This window comes from Lepidochelys kempii, chromosome 25 (assembly GCF_965140285.1).
Source record: "Lepidochelys kempii isolate rLepKem1 chromosome 25, rLepKem1.hap1, whole genome shotgun sequence".
Classification (NCBI taxonomy): domain Eukaryota; kingdom Metazoa; phylum Chordata; order Testudines; family Cheloniidae; genus Lepidochelys; species Lepidochelys kempii.
The window spans coordinates 10,004,519-10,023,826 of record NC_136404.1 but is presented as its reverse complement, the minus strand read 5'-3'; the positions used below and the strand labels follow the sequence as shown (position 1 = coordinate 10,023,826).

Here is a 19,308-nt window from a genome sequence, read left to right as displayed (position 1 = left end):
ACCTAGGTGCCATTCCTGTTTTGCTCCTCAGAGACCTCGGAGAAGGTGTTTCCCCTCCCACCCTTTGTTTAGACCATCAGCTCTTTGGGGCAGGGACTCTCTCTCACGAGGTGTATGTGCAGCGCCAAGCACAACAGGCCCCCTAGGCGCTACTTGTAATGCAAGTAACGAACGGCGAAGGCCTCTCTCACCTGCTTTCCTCCCAGTCCTTGGGTCTCTTGGTCTCATTGGGTTTGATGCAGCGGATGTAGTGTGGCGTGCATTTCATGAGCGTGTTCACCAGGTCGTTGGCCTGTTTCTGTTGGAAAGACCGACGTCGACAGTGTTAACAGTCTCACCAGTTCCCCGAGGGAAGGGAGAAGCTCTCCCGTAACCTCCTGTCGTACCTTGATCTTGGAGCTGGCTGTGGTCGGTCGGCCCTTCTTGTCGGCATCTAGTTTTTCTGGGAAAAGCATCCGGATGAAAGCACTAGAAGGCAGAAAAAGTCACCAGCATGAAACCATCAGGGACCCACCGAGTTTCGGAGCTCCCTGCGGCAGGGTCTGGCCAGCTCAATGAACTCATTTCAGCTCTGGATCAGGCAGGTGCAGCTGCTGTTGAAGTTCACGGGAGCTGTACCTGTTTACACCAGGGCTGAATTTTACCCCAAATTTTCCCAAGGGGGCTGACCAGCAGCAGATGGGAATAGGGAGATAGGAGATGCGCTATCAGATCAAACCAGTGGTCCACCCAGTCCAGTGTCCTGCTTCCTACGCTAGCTAATACCTGATGCACCCCAGGAAGATGAGCCCCACCCTCCCTTAATGGACTGGTGCAATGTTGCACATGAAGGGGAGACGCTTGCCTGACCCCTGCGAGCTGCTATGCCAGAGGCCAGTGTATAACCCAGCGGGCTGGGACACCACTTGTCCGAGGCCAACAAAGGGTTAACCTCAATTAAGCTCTGGGGAAGGGCTGTTTGGGAGACAGAAGGGAGAGAAAGCCACTGGGAAGGCCAGGCTCCACACTGGGAGTAGGGAGGAGTCACAGCCCTGTCCTGTCCTCCTCCCTGCAGGGACAGGGCTCACTGAGTGCAGCTGGGCTCGTTTCTCTCAGCAGTTTGCACTCAGGCACTTTCGGAGGCTGCACGTAGACAGAACTCAGGACAGTAACTTTAACAAGACCCCTGTGATGGGACCGGCTACATGGCCAGTGCGGCACTCACTATTCGCTGCTCTGCATGAGCTCAATCAGGTCAGTGAAAAGCACGTCCCGGTTCCGTTCACAAAAGCCATTCACGTCATAGGAGACCTGGAAGGAAAAGTCAGAAATCAGCCCTCTGCAGACCAGATCGACTGGTCACATGAGCCGCAGCGCCCCGTGCTTTGGAAGAAATACACATTTGCCGTCAAACGTCCCATGAGCAGGTCGCATATTTCTTGCATTTATTCCGCGTTATCCCCCCAGCGATTCCCTCGGGTCATGCTGGGTCTACAGCCTGTTTGCAGGCTCTCTGTGGGGAGCACTCCCTATGACAGGACGAGCGTCACTCTTGGAATCAGGCATCTGGAACAAATGCCTCTGATGCCAGGTGACTGCAGCTTTGCTGAGGTGCCTGACTAAATGCAGTCTATGGATCCGGAGCAGTAATAACTGCATGTGTCCATACGGTGCATATCCACATGTATACACGGGAATCAATGGGACAGCTGGACATTATCCATGCAACAGGTGCGCATCATTCGCTCTCTCTGGGCACTTACCTGGTCCTTCGCACCATCATACCCGCATCATACCTCGCCCCTGTGAGCTAGGGAGGTGTTATCCTCATTTTACAGCTGGAGAACAGAGGTACAGGGTAGATTGAGGGATTCACCCCTGTGGCAGAGGTAAAACTGAAAGCAGGTGCCCTGAGCCCTAGCCCAGTGCCCTATTTATTATTATTTGTATTATCGTAGCACCTTGGAGCCCCCTCACGGATCAGGACCCCACTGTGTTAGGTGCTGTACAAACACTGAACAGAAGGGCAGCCCCTAAGAGCTTATCCACCAGACCACCCTTCCTAGCCATTCGCTGCATATCCCCAGGTATCCATGCAGTGGGCGGCTGTGTCCACGTGATGTGTGTGTACTCCCATCGGATTAGATGCAGACGCCTGTCCATGCAGCGTGAGCGGACAGGTATCCATCCCGCGTGCTGGCGTGTGTACCCGTGTACAATGTCGCTAGGCCCTGCGTCCATGCAATATACCTTGCCTGCATAGTGGTGTATTACGAAGCCCGAGTTCCAGCTGTTAAAGTGCTCGTGAGTTCCCACCGCCGCCTGCAGCTTCTGCAAGAGGGTCTGGTCCGCCCCTTCCCCCGTCGCATGCATGGTGGCACAGACGTCATCGAGGACGCTCATGATCCCAGGAGGATTCTGGGAGAAAGAGCAGAAACAAAAGCAAGGAAGAACGTGGATGAGGGGCCCTGTGTTCGCTGCATCACTGACCTGCAAACCTGGGAGCTGCCAGCAGCAGTGCAGGGAATGCCAGTCGCACAGTGTCAGGGATTGCCCCTGAACGCTAGGCCAATCCCCGTGCCAGGCTTTGGCCGCTTCAGCCCAGCCACCTGCTGAGTGGGGTTATTCTCCACTCAGGTCAAGCGAATTAACCCCTTATGCAGAGCATGTGGGGAACAAAGTCTCTCCCCAGCGCTGGCTCTTTCCCTGCCGTTCTGCAGCTGAACACTGCACAGGGGCTTCAGCCCCCTTCAGCGCCCAGTGGGTTAAGCACCTTCCTCAGGGACAGACCCCCCCCACCCCGCCCCAACCAGGAATGACAGCAGAACTCCACTCTCTTACCAGCTTGTTCTCTATCAGGTCACACACCACTTTGTTATTGAAATACTGGATCGGGGTCCACTTGATCCCCTCCTGCACATACTCTTCCTAGAACAGACAAGAGAGGCCCAGCTGATCCAGCTGTGCCAGGCAAGGACGGAGCTTTGGAACCCACAGCTGGGGCACAAGCTGATGGGGGAGGGGGGCAGTTTCCTTTCTGGGGCGCAAACCACCTGCCTTCCTTTCATGCACATAGAGTAATTCCCTCAGGCGCAAAATTGTCTCTGGGCCTTGGGCTTACTGCAGATGCATTCAGGACTTTTGAGCCAAGATTTTCAGGAGTGGGGGCCTCAGGTGAAGTTCCTACATCCATACGGAAGCACCTGCTTTGCAAAAGTGCCGAGCACCTTGCAGCCCGCCCCCGTTTCCCTAGACTCTGCCAGGGGGCCCATCACGGAAAAGAAAAGACCATATGCAAATGAGGTAATGCATACACACAATTATGCAAACAGAGCACTACCTCGTTTGCATAAATTCTCCTGATTTCAGAACCTCCAGCCTTAATGGGTCTGTCTCTGCTCTCTCCCCAGCCCTACAGCGCTTTGCCCCGGTGTGTACCGTGTACCGTACCTGCTCCGCTTTAAGGGTCAGCTCTATAAAGATCTGCTGTAGCTTCTCATTCACAAAGTTAATGCAGAATTGTTCAAAGCCGTTTTTCTACAGAATTATAAAAGAGAGAGAAAAAGTGAGATCCCAGCTGGGGGGTTGGCTCCCCCCACTCACACCCTGCCGCTCCCAGGTCGCTCCTGTCGGGCCTTATGGGGCGTTGAGAATAACCAGCATTCTGCAGGGGGCTCCCCGTGAGAACACCCAGCTCCAGCTCGGGGCTCTCCCTCTCCTGGCTGGTGGGTCCCACGGGCACTGTGGCTCTGCAAGGCCTGGCGATTGGCTCCCCAGCTGGCTTGCAAGGGGAGACATTGGCATGGGGGTCTAGGGTGATGGCCACTGACTCCAGGGCCAGTCAGTGGGGAGGACGGGCACCAGGAGGGGCAGTTGGCAGGCTGGTCTGTGCAGAACTGGGTGTTATACAGCGGCGGGGCTGACTCACAGGCAAACACAGATCAGTCCCCAGAACAGTGGAGCCCTGAGGAGGAGGTGTGTGCCACCATTTTGGGGTGTGTGCCAAGAAGGAGCCTGGGGGAGAGGGGGCAGGTGGAGGGGGAGGAAAAAAGGCTTAGTGAGGAAACAGTGACTCTGCAAGGGAGGTACCTTTGGGTTCTGCATCTGGGAACCCCTCTTGGCAGTCTAGGCGGCAAGGGGAACCCCCGCCTTTCCCTCTCAGCTGTTCTGTACGGAGTGATCATGCCCTACGGGAGGGGGGAGCTGGCACCTCCCTTCAAGTGTAAGAAGTACCTGGAATATTTCAAAGCCGTAGATATCCAGCACCCCGATACTGTACTCCTCATTGGGCTTCTGCATGGCCCTGTTAATGGACTGCAGGGGAAGAAACGGAGAGAGGAAGTGAGTGAGCAAGCGAGCAAGATAGAGAAGTGGGAGAGGAGCAGGGAGAGCTTCATCACCAGGACGTCTAGTTCTCTAACACTTTACAGTGCGTCTTTCTGGCCTCGCGGCTCTCATGCATGGGCTGACCCTGGCCCTGGGGGAAGGGAGAGGGACCCTGGTGAAAGCCAAACCCTGTCCCTTACTCACATCACACCTAAAATGAAAGCCAGTCACAGTGGCTGCTTTGGCCCCAGGGACATCGTACCCAGCGGAGAACGTGAAATCTAAGTCAGACACGTCCCCTCCGTCACAATTCAACACACCATTCGCCACTGCTAATCCCAAGTGTGTTGGAGGGTGGATCTATCTATCCATCCATCCCCATATACCTCTCTATCTATCTATCCCCATATACCCCTCATATCCATCCATCCATCCATCCATCCCCATATACCTCTCTATCTATCTATCCCCATATACCCCTCATATCCATCCATCCATCCATCCATCCATCCATCCCCATATACCCCTCATATCTATCTATCTACATATACCCTATCTATCTATCTACCTATCTATCTATCCCCATACCCCGCCCTCCTCCTTGGTATCTGAGTGCCAGCCAGAAGCCCTGCCCCATACTCAGACATGGTTTGACAACTTCTGTAAGGGAGGGGCCAGCAGCTGCTTCTTGATGAGGAGGCGGAGTAGCTGCTGCTTAAGAGACAGGTTGAAGGGGGAGAGATAGGACCATCATATCCTCTGCCTTCCCCTCAAGTGTTGGGGCAGGGAGGCTGAGGGGAACCCCGGCCATGGGCCTCTTCAGGCAGCTGCTGCTGGACCCACAGCTGGTGAGATGGGAAACCTGAAACCACCCCTGGGTAGATGGGACTCAGTTTCCAAGGGGCATCCCATCCTGGGGCTGATCTCCCCCAGATTCCTAGCCAGGACTCGGGAACAGCCACAGAAGAGATTTCACACAAAGCCAGGGACCCACAGGCTCTGGTTAACCTGGGAGCTTGGGGCACGACCCTCACCTCCACGAGGAAGTCAAAGACCCGCAGGTAGAGCCCCTTGGCCAGGGCGTCGCGGGTGTAGGACGCCTGCTCCACGTTGAGGGTCACGTTGATAGACTCTGACCGGCCACCCCATTTGCTGTCCATCTTCCTGCTGGTGACCTTGTCATTGAGCCTGTCCTTATCTATCCCCAGCAGGTAGGCAGGGAAGGCGAGCACTGCGCACAGGGAGTGAAAGTCAGGGTGTCTCTAGACACCCCATCAGCCCATACAACTCCCTCCCTCTGCCGTTAGTTGTTGTTCCCCAGCTTAGCCACACCCTCATGGACAAGGGGTGGCTGTAGTCTAGTGGTTAGAGCAGAGGTCCTGTGTGCCAGGATTCCCGGGTCCTATTCCTGGCTCTACCAATGTCTTGCTGAGTCACCACGATCCAATTCACTTCCTCTCTCTGTGCCTCAATTGCCCCATCTCTAAAATGGGGACAGTGATGCTCAGCCATGTCTGTATTGTGCTTTGAGACCTGCCGGGTAAGGAATTTGCATACAAGTTCAAAGCATTATTAAAAGCATCTCCACCTGATCTCACAAACTGAAAAGGCTAGCTTGAGGCATTCCGGTTCTCTGTCCATCTTTAAATCCCGCCTGGATATTGTAAGCTGCTTATCTGCCCTGACACTGGATGGAAATCTGCTCATTCAGCTGCCTCCTAGTCTTCTCTACTGGCCCTTTCCCGGGGGGGAGACGGATTCAGGCTGCCGGACTCACGGTCAGGGTTCTCCACCTGGGCATAGTTGCCCTGTTCTCGGAAGCTGATGTTGCCCAAGTGCAGGATTCCAGCCACGATCTGTAGCACCAGCTGCTGGTCCTCCCTGGCGATGCCTATCACCTGCATGGCATTCTAGCGGGCAGAGAAAACATCCCATCAGCTTGATTTAGTTGGGGATTGGTCCTGCTTTGAGCAGGGGGTTGGACTAGATGACGGGCCCCACACTACAAGAAGGCTGTGGAAAAATTGGAGAGAGTCCAGTGGAAGGCAACAAAAATGATTAGGGGGCTGGGGCACGTGACTTATGAGGAGAGACTGAGGGAACTGGGATTGTTTAGTCTGCAGAGGAGAAGAATGAGGGGGGATTTGATAGCTGCTTTCAACTACCTGAAAGGGCGTTGCAAAGAGGATGGATCTAGACTGTTCTCAGGGGTAGCAGATGACAGAACAAGGAGTAATGGTCTCAAGTTGCAGTGGGGGAGGGTTAGGTTGGATATTAGGAAAAACTTTTTCACTAGGAGGGTGGTGAAGCACTGGAATGGGTTACCAAGGGAAGTGGTGGAATCTCCTTCCTTAGAAGTTTTTAAGGTCAGGCTTGACAGAGCCCTGGCTGGGATGATTTAGTTGGTGTTGGTCCTGCTTTGAGCAGGGGGTGGGACTAGAGGGCCTCCTGTGCTCCCTTCCAACCCTGATATTCTATGAGTCCCTGGTGTTATGGCTGTAAACTTATCTTGGGAAGATTTGGAAAATAAAAAACACCAGCAAAAATAAACCTGCCATGAACATTTCGGAAATGGAATATTCAGCCAAAAAAAAAAAAAAAGAATGTGGTTTTTTGACACCGAAAACGGTTGGGGTGTCCTGCGGGACTCCCAAGGGGTATAGGCGTGTCCACACATTCAGAAATGTTGCCCGAGAAGAAAGCAGCTTCTGCTCCCGGGACACAGTGAAACCCGGACACGATCAGCCCTGCTGTATCAATCTACCACCACGCTGACAGCACTAGTGAAAAGCAGCCACCTCTGGGGTGGGAAGAGAGCGACGAGGTGGCAGGTAGCGCCCTGCACAGTAGTGGCTGGTTGACGTTGGCAGAGGACACACCTCTGACAAAACGTGCCAGGGGCTCATTCCTGCACACGCAGAGCAGGCGGGATCAACCAGGTGTAGAAAGCAGCCTGGGATCCAGGGTACCTGCCTCAGGCAGGAAACCGAGTTGGTGTTAAGAGGGAGCTTGGTACATTTATAAATGGGACGGGGTGGCCCGTGACAGCAGAGGACTGGACCAGTGACCCAGGAGGTCCCTTCCCATCTTGGGTTCCTACAGATGTGGCTGAGTGGACCTTGGAGGCCCTTGGCAGCTTTGCCCCTAAGGGGTGCTTTTGGTTGCCATGCGAATGCTGGGGAAATAATACAAGATGGCAGCACCCCTGGTTCAGAGCCCGACCCCCTCCCATCTCCAAGTGTCCCCCTCTCAGACGGCATGCAGGGAGCCCAGCCTGGCTGCATATGGCCATGGGCTCTCGGCACATGCCCAGCACAGTACAGGAGGCCCAGCTCCGCCAGCCGGTCCTGTTGATGAGCTGTTATCTGGCATGTGGCTGCAGGCAGGTTGCCACTGTCCCCACCTGGATGTCCAGCCCTTTCTTTCAGCTCCAGCCAGCCCCTCTGGAATACGGGGCCGGAGGGCCTCAGGAGTGGGAGAAGATGGGGCCCAAAGAGCTGCCTTCTTGGGGGTCAATCCTGTTTTCATCCACAAGCTGGGTTAGGTCAGATCAGTCCAAAATGTACAGAGACACATTCTAACATGCCCCACTGTGACCACCCTCCCGTCCCCCCGGGCCACTCACCATGGTCTCGTGGAAGTCGCTCCGGTCATCGGTGCCGTCCACCTTGTAGGTTTCGGACTGGTTCAGATAGTAGTAATAATCGGGGGTCATGATCCCCAGGTTCTGCTGCTGCTCTTGGGAGGCCCCTTCAATGAGCTGCCGGTAAAGGAGAGGTGCAGAAGCAGGGCTGGGGTCAGCTCATGGAAACGAACCGGCCCTCAGGGACCCCCTGCTCTGCCGCTTGGGGCCGGCTGTCCCCACTTGGAGTTCCATCCCCTGCTCAGCCAGAAACTCAGGCCTATCAGCGGCTCTAGGGCACAATTCTGCTAGAGACACTACACGGCATAAACAACGCATAGGGGCACGCGCGCTCATTTCCATGCACGGATGCCAATACACAGGCCAGTCCATTTGCACACTCAGACGCACCACGGTGCCCACGTGAACGCATATGCACGTTCACTTACTTGCACGCGCACACACACACACTCGCACGTTCGTAGGCAGTCTGGCACCCACGTGCTGACGTGCACGTTCACACTCAGCCACGTTCACGCTCCTGTTCACATGCACACTTGACCGCAGCGGGCGCCCTGGTTTGTCAGGGTACCTGGTAGTAGATGTGGAAGTTCCTTTCGCTCTCATTCTGGTTCACCACCCTGGATTTCTCCAGCAGGAAATTGGAGATCTTCCCTCCATCCGGCTCACCGCCCCGGCTGAACTGGATTTCAAAGTATTTCCCCTGCCGAGGGAAGACATTTCAGCCGTGAGGCTGCAGGGCTGCGGTTCTCTGGGCACCAGCCAGAGGCTGGGCCATCTTGTTTCAGGGGCCACCCCCCCCCCCCGTCTATGGAAGTCTCTCCCACCTCCTCCCAAGACCCTCTGCCTTCAGGCCTCAGCATGTTTCTTTTCCCCACACCTGCTGTCTCTTGTCACTGGCAGCTTTCTGGGGCAGGGCCTGTCTTTGATTACATGTATGTACAGCACCTAGTACGCCAAGCTTTTGACTCCTGATCGGGGCTTCTAGGTGCTACTGTAAAACAAATAATAGCAATAGACAGGACTCGGGGCAGGGTCTTTCTTTTTGGGTCATCTCATCTCTGACTTTCTTCCTGTCCCCTGAAGGGTTATCTTTCCTTCCCCTCATCTGGGGCCCAACCCTGAGAGGCGCTGACCATCCACAAGGGCAATGCTTATTTAGGTCCTTCCTACAAACACTGCCCCGATCCCTTTCCAGGCTGCACCGCCCACAGAGCCAGCCTTCCCACTGGCAGCAACCCGAGCAAGAGCCCGTGCTGCTGGAATGGGGAAACTGAGCCATGAGTTGCTGATGGGAGTATGGGGCTCTGATGGTGAGTCCCAGTGCTGGAGAGGGATATAAGCCAGTCTGTGGGATTCAGAGATTGCACACGCAGCCTGAAGGATAAGTGTCCCGAGTAGCCACTTGCTTTGCTTGTACTTCAGGCCAGCTCTGTTCCTATCAGACTTCCCCAGGGGATGGGTAGGCTGCAGAAATGAGCCAGATACCAGTGTCTCCCATGGAACTATCACATCTCCCTATCCGCACACCCCTCCCCGGGACCGACTAGCAGTGAAATCTGGCCCTGGAGACTTACAAATCGGCTGGAGTTGTTGTTCCTGACAGTTTTGGCGTTCCCAAAGGCTTCCAGTAGAGGGTTGGACTGCAGGATGATGTCTTTCACATGCTGAGGATTAGAGCAGAGACTGGGCAAGTCAGAGACGGGGCAGGTCCGTTGGCTCCTGGGGGACTAGTCACAGCTTGGTGAGGTGCAATGGCAAAGGGCTGCCAGAAAGCTGGCAACGTTGCACTTCACTGTTTAGGTGCAGGGGATTATTGCTAGCTCTTGGCTTGGAGCGGGTTTGCTATTTCCAGCTCTGGGTTAGTAGGATGGAAGGGCATTGCTCGATGGTAGGCTGGCACAAGGCGGGCACTGCCAGCTCCTTCTTAGTGTGCGTGTGGGGGAGCGCTGCCGGATCTTTGTTGGGAGCGGTTGGTTTGGAAGGGCCAAGTCCTGGATTAGAGCAAGGCAGGCATTGCCAGCTCTGAGCATGGAGGGCAGGGTTTGAAGAGGAAGCATGGTCTGCTGCCTGGCACGTCATCACCTTTCCCGGGCTAACCTAATGTGATCTCTGCCGGCGGGGAGAGCTGAGGAGCTGCAGAAGACGGGGAAAGAGGAGCTGTCCTCTGGCAGAGAGAAAGACGATTCAAACCTAGGAAAGTGGGTGGGACGGAAGGACGGGATGGAGCGAGGCGGGGGAAATGGAGAGCAAGAATGAAGAGAAGACGAGTAGAGAGAGGGTCAGAGAGAGCCCGGGCTGCAGAGGGAGCCGTACCTGCACTTTCTCTCCACCTCCGGACACTTTGGAAATGTAGCCCATAATGTATTTGGCTGCCACAGTTTTTCCAGCCCCGCTTTCCCCACTGCAGAAACATTCAAACAAAACAGGGGAAAGTGAAATAACCTGCTCAGTGTCTACATTTCCAGACAGAACCACTGCCCTGCTGGAGGTTTCAATCACTTCTAAGCCTGCTGTGGGTCTCAGAGGCAGATTATGCTTTTGTGGGGCCCTGGGCCACAGCAAGGGGGGGCCCTCCCCACCCCTTCCACCTGCAGTGCCCCCCGTACCTCTCGTGCTCCTGCCAGGGGGCGGGGTATGGGGGCTTCCCCAGCTTCCTGGCAGGAGCATCGGGCGGGCAGAGCAGGGCAAGCCCCCTCACCCTGACCCCGCTTCCCGGCAGGAGCGCTGGGCGGGCGGGCAGAGCTGATCCATGTGCGGGGGCGCCCATTTTTACGGGCCCCCGCAGTTGGCCGGGGCCCCTGGGCATGGACCTCGTTGGCCCAGTGGCTAATCCGCCACTGCAGATGGGCAAGGTATCTCCTTGCCCAAAGACAGAATATTCATTCCTACCCTAGAACGGGGTGCAGACAGTGACAACCGTCCATTGATGACTGAACTTTCCTCTTTGGGCCTGTTTTCCTGACCTTCCTTTGTCTATTTAGGTAAACACTATGGGATAGGGATGGTCTCTTGTTCTTTCTGTGCAGCGCCCAGCACAATAGGGGGCCAGAACTCCCTTGGGGCATTGCAATAGAAATGATAAATAATTTTATAACTCGTAGACCCTTCTGTATTCTCTCTGTGTCTGCGGAAGGGGAGCTCTTGCTGGGTACAGGAGGCTGGTCCAGTTTTGAGTTAAATAGCTCTTCCTAGTCCCTGTGCCTGGTATTGCAGTGAGGAGGAGCGGAGGTGTGCAGCGATATGTAATCCTGGCTTGACGGCACTGCAGCAGGGTGGCGACGAGATTCCAAGCACCGCACACTCTGGCTCCTGGCTGACACTGATGCCTGAACTGTTACTAGTCCTGGTGCCTTGTACCTGGAAGGGAAGTCTCTGGACTTGCCCACATCCGGACAGCTTCTTTGCAATATTCAAACAGACACATGACTTGCGTCAAGGTCATTTCCTGTGCTGAGCTGCCGTCCTCTTGCATCCCAGCCAGTCATATTCGCTTTTAGCAATGTGGTCCAGGGGACTGAATGCAGCACTCAGATTCAGTAAACCTGGGCTCTATTCCCAGCTCTGCTGCAGACCTGCGGGATGACCTTGTGCAAGTCGTGGCCCTTCGTTGTGCCTCAGTTTCCCCTCTCAACCTTTGGCTGACTTGTCCGCTTAGACTGAAAGCCTTTGAGGGCAGGAACTGTCTTTTACTAGGTGTACATACAGCTCCTGGCACAACAGCGGGGAGCCATGATCTTGCTTCATAATGAAGCATGCATAGTGGCAGTGCGGTGGGTCATGTGAGAGAGGAAATACATTAGGGCTTGTCTACATGGGAAAGGTTAGCTAGTTATACCACTATATAGTCTAGTTAAAACCGCGATAGCTATACCAGTGTCCACACACACACAGGTATAACTCTAGCAGTTTAAATTCACACCTTCGCTTATACTGCTCCAACTTTCCCCTTGGGCTGGTCTGGAAGCTTGTTCTCTTTAAAGTGGATGGGAACCACAACATATAAAAGCCTAGTGGTGATGACCGGTGACGGCAGGACACAGACCCTCTCCTAGCCCAGCGTTTCATTGGACACCGTACCAACGTGCTCCCTGCTAGGAATGCAGAGTCCAGGACGTCTGCCAGTTCCTTTGATGACAACACTGATGAACAACTTCACACTGCGATGGGGCTTTCCATCCCCGAGCACTTTGCAGATTACACACATCCACGGGGCTCGCTGCACCCCACCACTGCAGGGCAGCTGCCGTTGCAAGGCAGCCTACCCGCGGCTTCCCGGCGCATAGCAACGTAGGAGAGGAAGTGAAGAATGCTGTACCCAGTCAAAACTGGAAGAGGAATTTAGGGAGGCGGGACTGGAATTCAGCCAAGACACCAGCACTAACAACCCTGACCATATGAAAAGTGTCGTGGAATCTCTAATGACCCCAAGGGGGCAGGACTTTAGCCCCACTCTTCTGGTTTACTTCTTCTCCCGAAGACGGCACCGCTCCCTATAGCACCGCAGTGGGGTATTGGGTCAGTACTGGCCTTGGGAAACAGACCTGACCCTGCTCCACAACGGAGATCGACCCCCACGTCCTCCACCCAAGTCTCTCTTATTTGGGAGTCGGCGTTCTTGCTACCTGATAATGACGCACTGGTTCTCTCCATCGATCAGCATGTTCCGGTACATGTTGTCGGTCAGAGCGTAGATGTGGGGCGGATTTTCATACTGAGCCTAGAGGCCAACAAACAGACGACGAGAACAGTGGTTACTAACTACAACGCAGAGTCTAACGCATAAACCAGAACCCTCTCGGTGAGCAGCACTTTCCCTCCACTTCCCTTCTCCAGTGAGGCAGTCGAACAACCTTAACTCTGCCCTACAGCAATGCCATGTGGTAACTATACAAGTATGACCAGTGGCTGTCAACCTACTGACCATTGTGGGCCTCGTATGCAGCACTGTGTGTGTTATGCGGGCTGCATCCACACAAAATATATACTACCTGTATGGCCCTGAGGATGTCAGATGGGCTGCCGCTGTGTGTACCTGACTGGGCTGCAAGCAGCCTGCGGGTCACAGGTTGAGAATCACTGAGTATGACAGTGGCATGGTAATGCTTGTGACTCCAGGTTAGATTAAACTGATTTTTAAAGACACATTAGAGGTTTTAAATCTTTTCCCCCCTTCAGGGCAGAATTAAGGTTTTTTGTGGGGCCTTAGCTGTGAATTTCCATATCTTAATACCTTTGGGGTTTTTTTAAGTGTAACCTTAACTCTGAAGTTCCTGGGCTTATAAAGCTGTTTTTTGGAATAACTTCAACTGCTCAGTAATATTTTTTTACCTAAGTTGCTGACATGTACTTTCAACCTGAACACAGGTTTTATTTGGAAATATATACTGCTGTAACCCCTATAGGCCCCAGAGCTGGAGAGGAGAAAGACACCCAGGGAGCTGCCCACGGTCACTCAGCAGATCACAGAGTGAGCTGGGACCAGAGCCAGGCCTCCTGACTCCCAGTCCGAGACCCTAGCCTAGCCTGGGGCCCGTTTATACAATCCGTTAGAAATGTGTCCACGCCTTGCACGTTATCCAAAGGTACAAGACAGAGTAGCCCGAACAAGGAGTCATGTCAAACAGCCCCGCCGCAGTTCTAACCCCCAAGACCAGCCAGCCTCCTCACCGCTCCTTGGTAGAGCTCAACCTCCCGGTCCGTGAAGTAAGGCATCTGCTTGAAGGGATTGACTGAGATAAGAACCGAGCCAATGTAGGTCTGAGCTCTTTGTTAAGGTCCATCAGCTTTCCTCGTGTTTCTCCTTCCCCCTTCCCACCCAGCCCTGCGCACCAGACATGCCATGGTACCCAAAGCCAACAAGACCCAAAAGGACCGCGGTAGCTTCAGGAGCGCGGTGAGGACTTTGATACAAGGTATGGGTCCAGACCAGCTCCCCCACCCCCACCTGGGGGGATTTGGGATCTGGAACAGAACTTGGCAGAGGTGCTGGAACTAGGGGTGCTGCAGTGGTTTCCATTAAATCCAGGGTTTACAGTTTGGTTCCATGGCTCTCAGCACCCCCACTGTACACATTGTTCCCACACCCCTGGAACTTGGCAGCTTATTGGGGGGGCTCACTGCAAAAAATCTCCCCATGGCGCAGTTAAGGCCCAAGGAGAGTGATGGCAGATGGACAGTTCTGGGCTTCTCTGGCTCCTTCTAACCCCGGGGCCACGGACTGGTCACACAGATTGCCACCCCAGGGGAAGGGGCCATGACGCGGCACCTTGATCAGCAGGAGAATTAAGGGGTAGCAGCAAGCGGGGGTGCTGGAACAATTTTTATACCGGGGTGCTGAGGAGGGAAACCATGGGAATCGTGTAGTTGGTGTTTGTTATTACTACTTCAAGCCAGCACCCCTAGCTCCAGCACAGCTGGCAGTAAGTAAAACACATGGTGTGCCTTCCCTGCTCACGGTAAGGGAAGAGCCGGGCTGCAGCGGGCTCGGGTGACCAGATAGCAAGTGTGAAAAAATCGGGATGGGGGGGTAATAGGGGCCTATACAACACAAAGCCCCAAATATTGGGACTGTCCCTATAAAATTGGGATACCTGGTCACCCTACAGAGGGCTAATGGCACAGCCCCTGTCCCTCCTGGCAACTTCTGACATGGGACTGCAGGAAGGAGGCACTGGATTTCCGCCAGGGGCAATGTTGGAGGAGTTTGTTCTTTGGGACCAGTTCAAAAGGCAGAAGGAAAATTGGATTCAGTGCCACCCAAGGGCCACATTTCAGGTGTTCGGCTCCCATTTTGGCACCTCGAGAAGGGCTTGGATTTTCGCCGGACTTCTGAGCTCTTTCGAAAATCTGCCCACTTAGGGCCGGTGCTTTTGGAAATCGGGCCCCAGCTGTAGGTGCTGATGTGGAGCATGAGTGAAAACTCTGCCCCTTGTGGCCAGGAGGTTTCCCGAAGCCCGCCCTTGCCCAGCAGCACCTGGCGGGTGGTCTCCCTCCAAAGCCTTGTCCTGCGGAATAACAAAGCGTTATTGTGGCGGTCTTGAAACGGGCTCCACTCACATGACATCACCCCGTGGCGAGGCTGCGTTGCCACCACAGAATATGCAGAAGGCTGGCCGAGGTAGACTGTGGGTTTGAGCCTGTATTGGAAAAAGGACACTGCACTAGACAGACCAGTGGTCATCTCCTATGCAATAGGAGGTTGGGCGCTGGGCGAAGATGGGCCAAGGGTCTGGTCCAGTGTAAGGTGGCTCTTCTCTTCTTAAGACCTCTCCTCATGATGCATTTGCAGAGTTTTCGCCTCCTACCCAAGCTCAACAGGAGCTTTCTGCAGCCTCGGGCTGGACGAGTGCCCATGAAAACGGGGGCCGCCCTGCAAGATCAGATACAGGTGATGACCCCGTTTGTAGGCACCCACCACCTCTGAGTTGTGGCCTCCCCAGCGAGTATGTCGCAAGCGAAACAAGCGGTGAAAATCGCAGCCTGTTTTGGAAGGGCGGCCCCCAGCACTGCTTTGATGTGGCAGAACAGCTGTGCCACATGAAGGGGGCAGGAGGCCCGGCTCTGCGCAAGGAGCAGAGCATCGTCATTCCAGCCTGGAGGTTAACTGGCCACAGCACTCTTGCCAGTAGCACCCTCCAGGGTCCCCAGTCACTGTGGCTTGGCCAGGGTCCTCAGGGGAGGGTTCGTGTGCAGCACAGTCGGGATGGAGCACTCTGCTGCTCATCACACGTTACCACTACTTCCGGCCACCTCGGCGACACTTGCCCCTGTCGGTGATGACAGCTCTGTGTTCTGCAGCCCATCTGGTCGCCCGAGTTCCTTCCTTCCTCGTCAGCTCCATGTACAGCAAGCCTGTCTGCACAAAACCCCTATAAAAAGCGCTGAAGTCGGTAGAGATACGCGGATTCACGCTGGCTGAAGATCTGGGTCTAACGAATGACATTTACGACACTCTGTGTGCACTTCGCCCAGTTGTTATGACCGACACTCAGCACTTCGTAGGTCTCAAAGCCCTTTATAAAGGGGGTACAATTACTGCCCTGTTACAGATGGGGAAACTGAGGCACGGAGACACCTCACGGCTTGCTTAGTGAGCCGGGGCGGGGCTGGGGAATAGAACCCCCGTGTCCTGACTCCTACAGCTGCACCTTCTGCATGTACTTGGGCTGCCTCCTTCCTATAGACCTGCCCTATGGTATCTGCCCAAGGTGGACCAAAGATGGAGGCACATGCACAGGAGACCCCAAAGGCGGACAGATACGAGGTGGTGAGCGGGAGGGGCTATGAGAACAGCAGGGCTGGGGAGAGCAGGGGGGACCGTTGCAATGGAGGGCTCCGGGAGAGGAGGGTGGGTGTTACGACGGGACAGCGTGTGGGGTCATACAGAGCTAGGAGAAGCCTCACTCCCTGCAGCAGATGTTTAAAGCAGGACCTGTCCCCTTCATGCCCACCTGGTTCAAGAGGCCAGGTGTGGCTTGTCCCCCAAGAGAGGGAGTGACAGTGGGGAATAGCGTGTCTCTTACAGAATGGGAAAGGGTGATGTAAGAGGAGGAGGAGGGGCTGGTGCTTCCTGGGTAATGCAGAAGTGCTCTGGACTGACTCATGGCTGGACACTGGGCCCTTACAGAGCAGCAGGAAAAAAAAAACCCCAAAAAACGGAAGAAGCAGGTTTCTGGGGTTTGCTTCTTTTCTAAAAAAAACCAAGCAGACCAAACAAATGAGCAGCTCCAGCCTTTCTGGGCTGTTGTCACAGGCAGGAGGAGCACCCGCTCCGAGCTGTCGCAGAGCACAGCCTTGTAAGGACACAGCCTTGCCTTCGGTGGAAACCGCAGCCCACTTGAGCGCAGTGAGCTCTCTCTCTGATGTGCTCCTCTTCCCTGAGACCTGCTGTAGCTCACTGCTCCCAGCTCCCCTGCGGGGGAACATTGTTTCCAGCCTGATAGCCAGGGAATTCAGTGCTCGGCCAGACCTAGAAAGATTTCCCTGCTGCCAGCTGGCTGCCTCCTAGTAGGGATGGGACGTGGGAGCAAAAGGCGCGCTCTGGATGGCCATTGGGATGGTGCAGGCCCTTGTCTGGGCACAGGGCCAGGCTCAGTCTCATGCTTCTGTGGGTCAAACCCCATGATAATCAAATAGAAGGTCAGGGGGAGTTTATGTTCTGAGACTGGTGAGCAAGGAACTAGCCAAGCAAAGAGCGACCCTGCAGGGTTGTGCTGACTGTCTCCTCCGATTGGCCTCGCAGCGAGCTCCTTAACGCCACTGCCCTGATATAGGCAGGATCAACATCCACGGCCAGGCGGCCGTCAGAGACTCGAGCAGGAGGGGGCGCTTCAGGCAACTCAGCCCTTCACAGAAACCTTCGCCCTTCCCTGGTGCAGTGCCCCATGTGGACGAGCGCCAGGGAAGTGCATGAGACTGAGATCCCAATGCAGGAGGCTAAGCAATATCGCAGTGACAGAACTAGAACCCTGAGCAACAGCTGGGCTGCCAACGAGCATCTGGCTGCGTATGGTCCTCAAAGACCAGCTGGGCTAGGGATGGAGGCGAGGCAGGGCAGCGTGAGGTGCAGTGGGACATCAGGGCTGGGACAGCAGGGGGTCTTGGCCTTCACAACTTCCTCTGGCAAAGAGTTCCACAGGTTGACTGTGCATTGTGTGAATAAGAACATACGAACGGCCATGCTGGTCGTCTAGCCCAGTCTCCTGTCTTCCAACAGTGGCCAATGCTAGGTGCCCCAGAGGGAAAGAACAGAACAGGGAATCATCAAAAGATCCATCCTCTGTCACCCGTTCCCTGCTTCTGGCAGACAGAGGCCAGGGACACCATCCCTGCCCATCCTGGCTAACTGCCATTGATGGACCTATCCTCCGTGAACTTATCTAGTTCTTTTTTGAACCCTGGTATAGTCTAACAGGTGCCAAAGGACAAGGCTGGGGTGCATGGGCAGAGATGTGGGGCAGGCCAGGACTGGAAAGGCAGGGGGTGTTGCAGGGGAAGCTTGCTAAAATTGCATTGGCCGAGCTGCATAGAGGGCTCAGGACTCAAAAAGCAAGGGGAGCGCAAGGGCAGGGACTGAGACCCATCAGCACAGCTGCAGTCAGGTTGCCCATAACCTTGCGAAATCCTCCACGCCATCTTCTCCTGTTTCACACCCCACCCCTCTCCGCCCTGAAGAGCCAGCTGCCGCCCGTACATGCCAGATGAAGAGGAACAGCTGAAGCGACTTTTGGAGTCCATTAGCCTATTCCCCAAATCCAGGAAGTGCTTCCCCTCCCCGACACAACATTGCCACAGAGCGCTCCCGGATCGCGTCAGAGAAGCCCGGGGCCACTTCTTGAGCCTGCTCAGCTGGATTTGCTCTCTTTGCTGGCATCCACTGACAGGGACACGTGAAATCAGCGAGAGCCCCAGAGCCGCCGAGCATGCTGTATGCACTGGGGCAGTCCCAGGATTCTGCAGAGGCCCCCATTTTGGAAATAGCCTTCGGTTGGAGCAGTGGAAAGCGTTGTTCTCTAGAATGGCTGACGCCAGAGAAGCAGCTATGGGCCACTCGAGAGGCCTTAGCATAAATCACAAAGTCAGCCACTGGATCACAGTACTATGGGGGAGCACAGCCACACCGCCAAGGTGAGGGGCTGATAGGAAACACAGCTGTGTCAGGGGACCAGGGGCAGGAACCAGGCCAGCGAGGGCTGTCTGCCTGTGCCACAGAGCACAGAAACTTTGGGCTGGGGGCTAATGGTCTTGGCACTGGGATCTGGGAAGGGTTCCAGTACCGGCCCCAGAGCCTGAGCCCTTAGGCTGGGGGTGCAAGGTAGGAGGACACCACATGGAAAGAAATAACAACCATGCTTCCTCCCTTTAAGCCCTCAAGGAAAATTCTGTCCAAGGACCTGTCTGGCAGCAGCTCTGGTGTGACGCACAAAGGCCCGGGGGCAGGAGTTGAGAGGGACTGCACAGCTTAGCTCATGGGGGCTAGCTGAGGTTGCTGCTTTTTGGGGTTTTTTTTTTGAGGACACTATTAGCTATCCTGGGTTGCAGAGCTATTTGCTAGACAGCAGAAAAAACCAGCAGGGCTCATGCTTCCTGGGTTCTGTCCGTGGCTCTGGGAGAGGAGCGTGGCCTTGGTGGTTGCACAGAGAATAGCCAAGCACATAGATTGGGCAGATTCTTTCTGAAACACAGTGTGGTTGAGACTTGGGTGTGCTATACCAGAGAACTGGATTCTGTTCTCAGCTCTGTCCGAGGTTACTTTATCTGTAAAATGAAGGGAATGGCACTTGCCTGTCTCATAGGGAGCGGTACGAAGCCTCGCTCAATTGTAAAGGTTGCACAGAACAAGTGGAGGGTGAAAGAGA

General features: G+C 54.9%; 1 protein-coding gene across 1 annotated transcript in view; it reads right to left on the bottom strand.

The window, feature by feature from the left end:
- Window positions 1-19,308, bottom strand: part of MYO1F (myosin IF) — a 47,252-nt gene that overhangs the window by 11,568 nt on the left and 16,376 nt on the right. The window contains exons 3-17 of the mRNA XM_073323651.1: window positions 13,619-13,708; window positions 12,574-12,668; window positions 10,265-10,352; window positions 9,526-9,615; window positions 8,520-8,651; window positions 7,931-8,065; window positions 6,083-6,215; window positions 5,340-5,536; window positions 4,213-4,293; window positions 3,430-3,516; window positions 2,821-2,907; window positions 2,230-2,397; window positions 1,205-1,290; window positions 387-468; window positions 192-298 (exon numbers count right to left, since the gene is read on the bottom strand). Coding sequence (XP_073179752.1) covers window positions 192-298; window positions 387-468; window positions 1,205-1,290; window positions 2,230-2,397; window positions 2,821-2,907; window positions 3,430-3,516; window positions 4,213-4,293; window positions 5,340-5,536; window positions 6,083-6,215; window positions 7,931-8,065; window positions 8,520-8,651; window positions 9,526-9,615; window positions 10,265-10,352; window positions 12,574-12,668; window positions 13,619-13,708 — 1,658 coding nt within the window. The remainder of the gene's footprint in view (window positions 1-191; window positions 299-386; window positions 469-1,204; window positions 1,291-2,229; window positions 2,398-2,820; window positions 2,908-3,429; window positions 3,517-4,212; window positions 4,294-5,339; window positions 5,537-6,082; window positions 6,216-7,930; window positions 8,066-8,519; window positions 8,652-9,525; window positions 9,616-10,264; window positions 10,353-12,573; window positions 12,669-13,618; window positions 13,709-19,308) is intronic.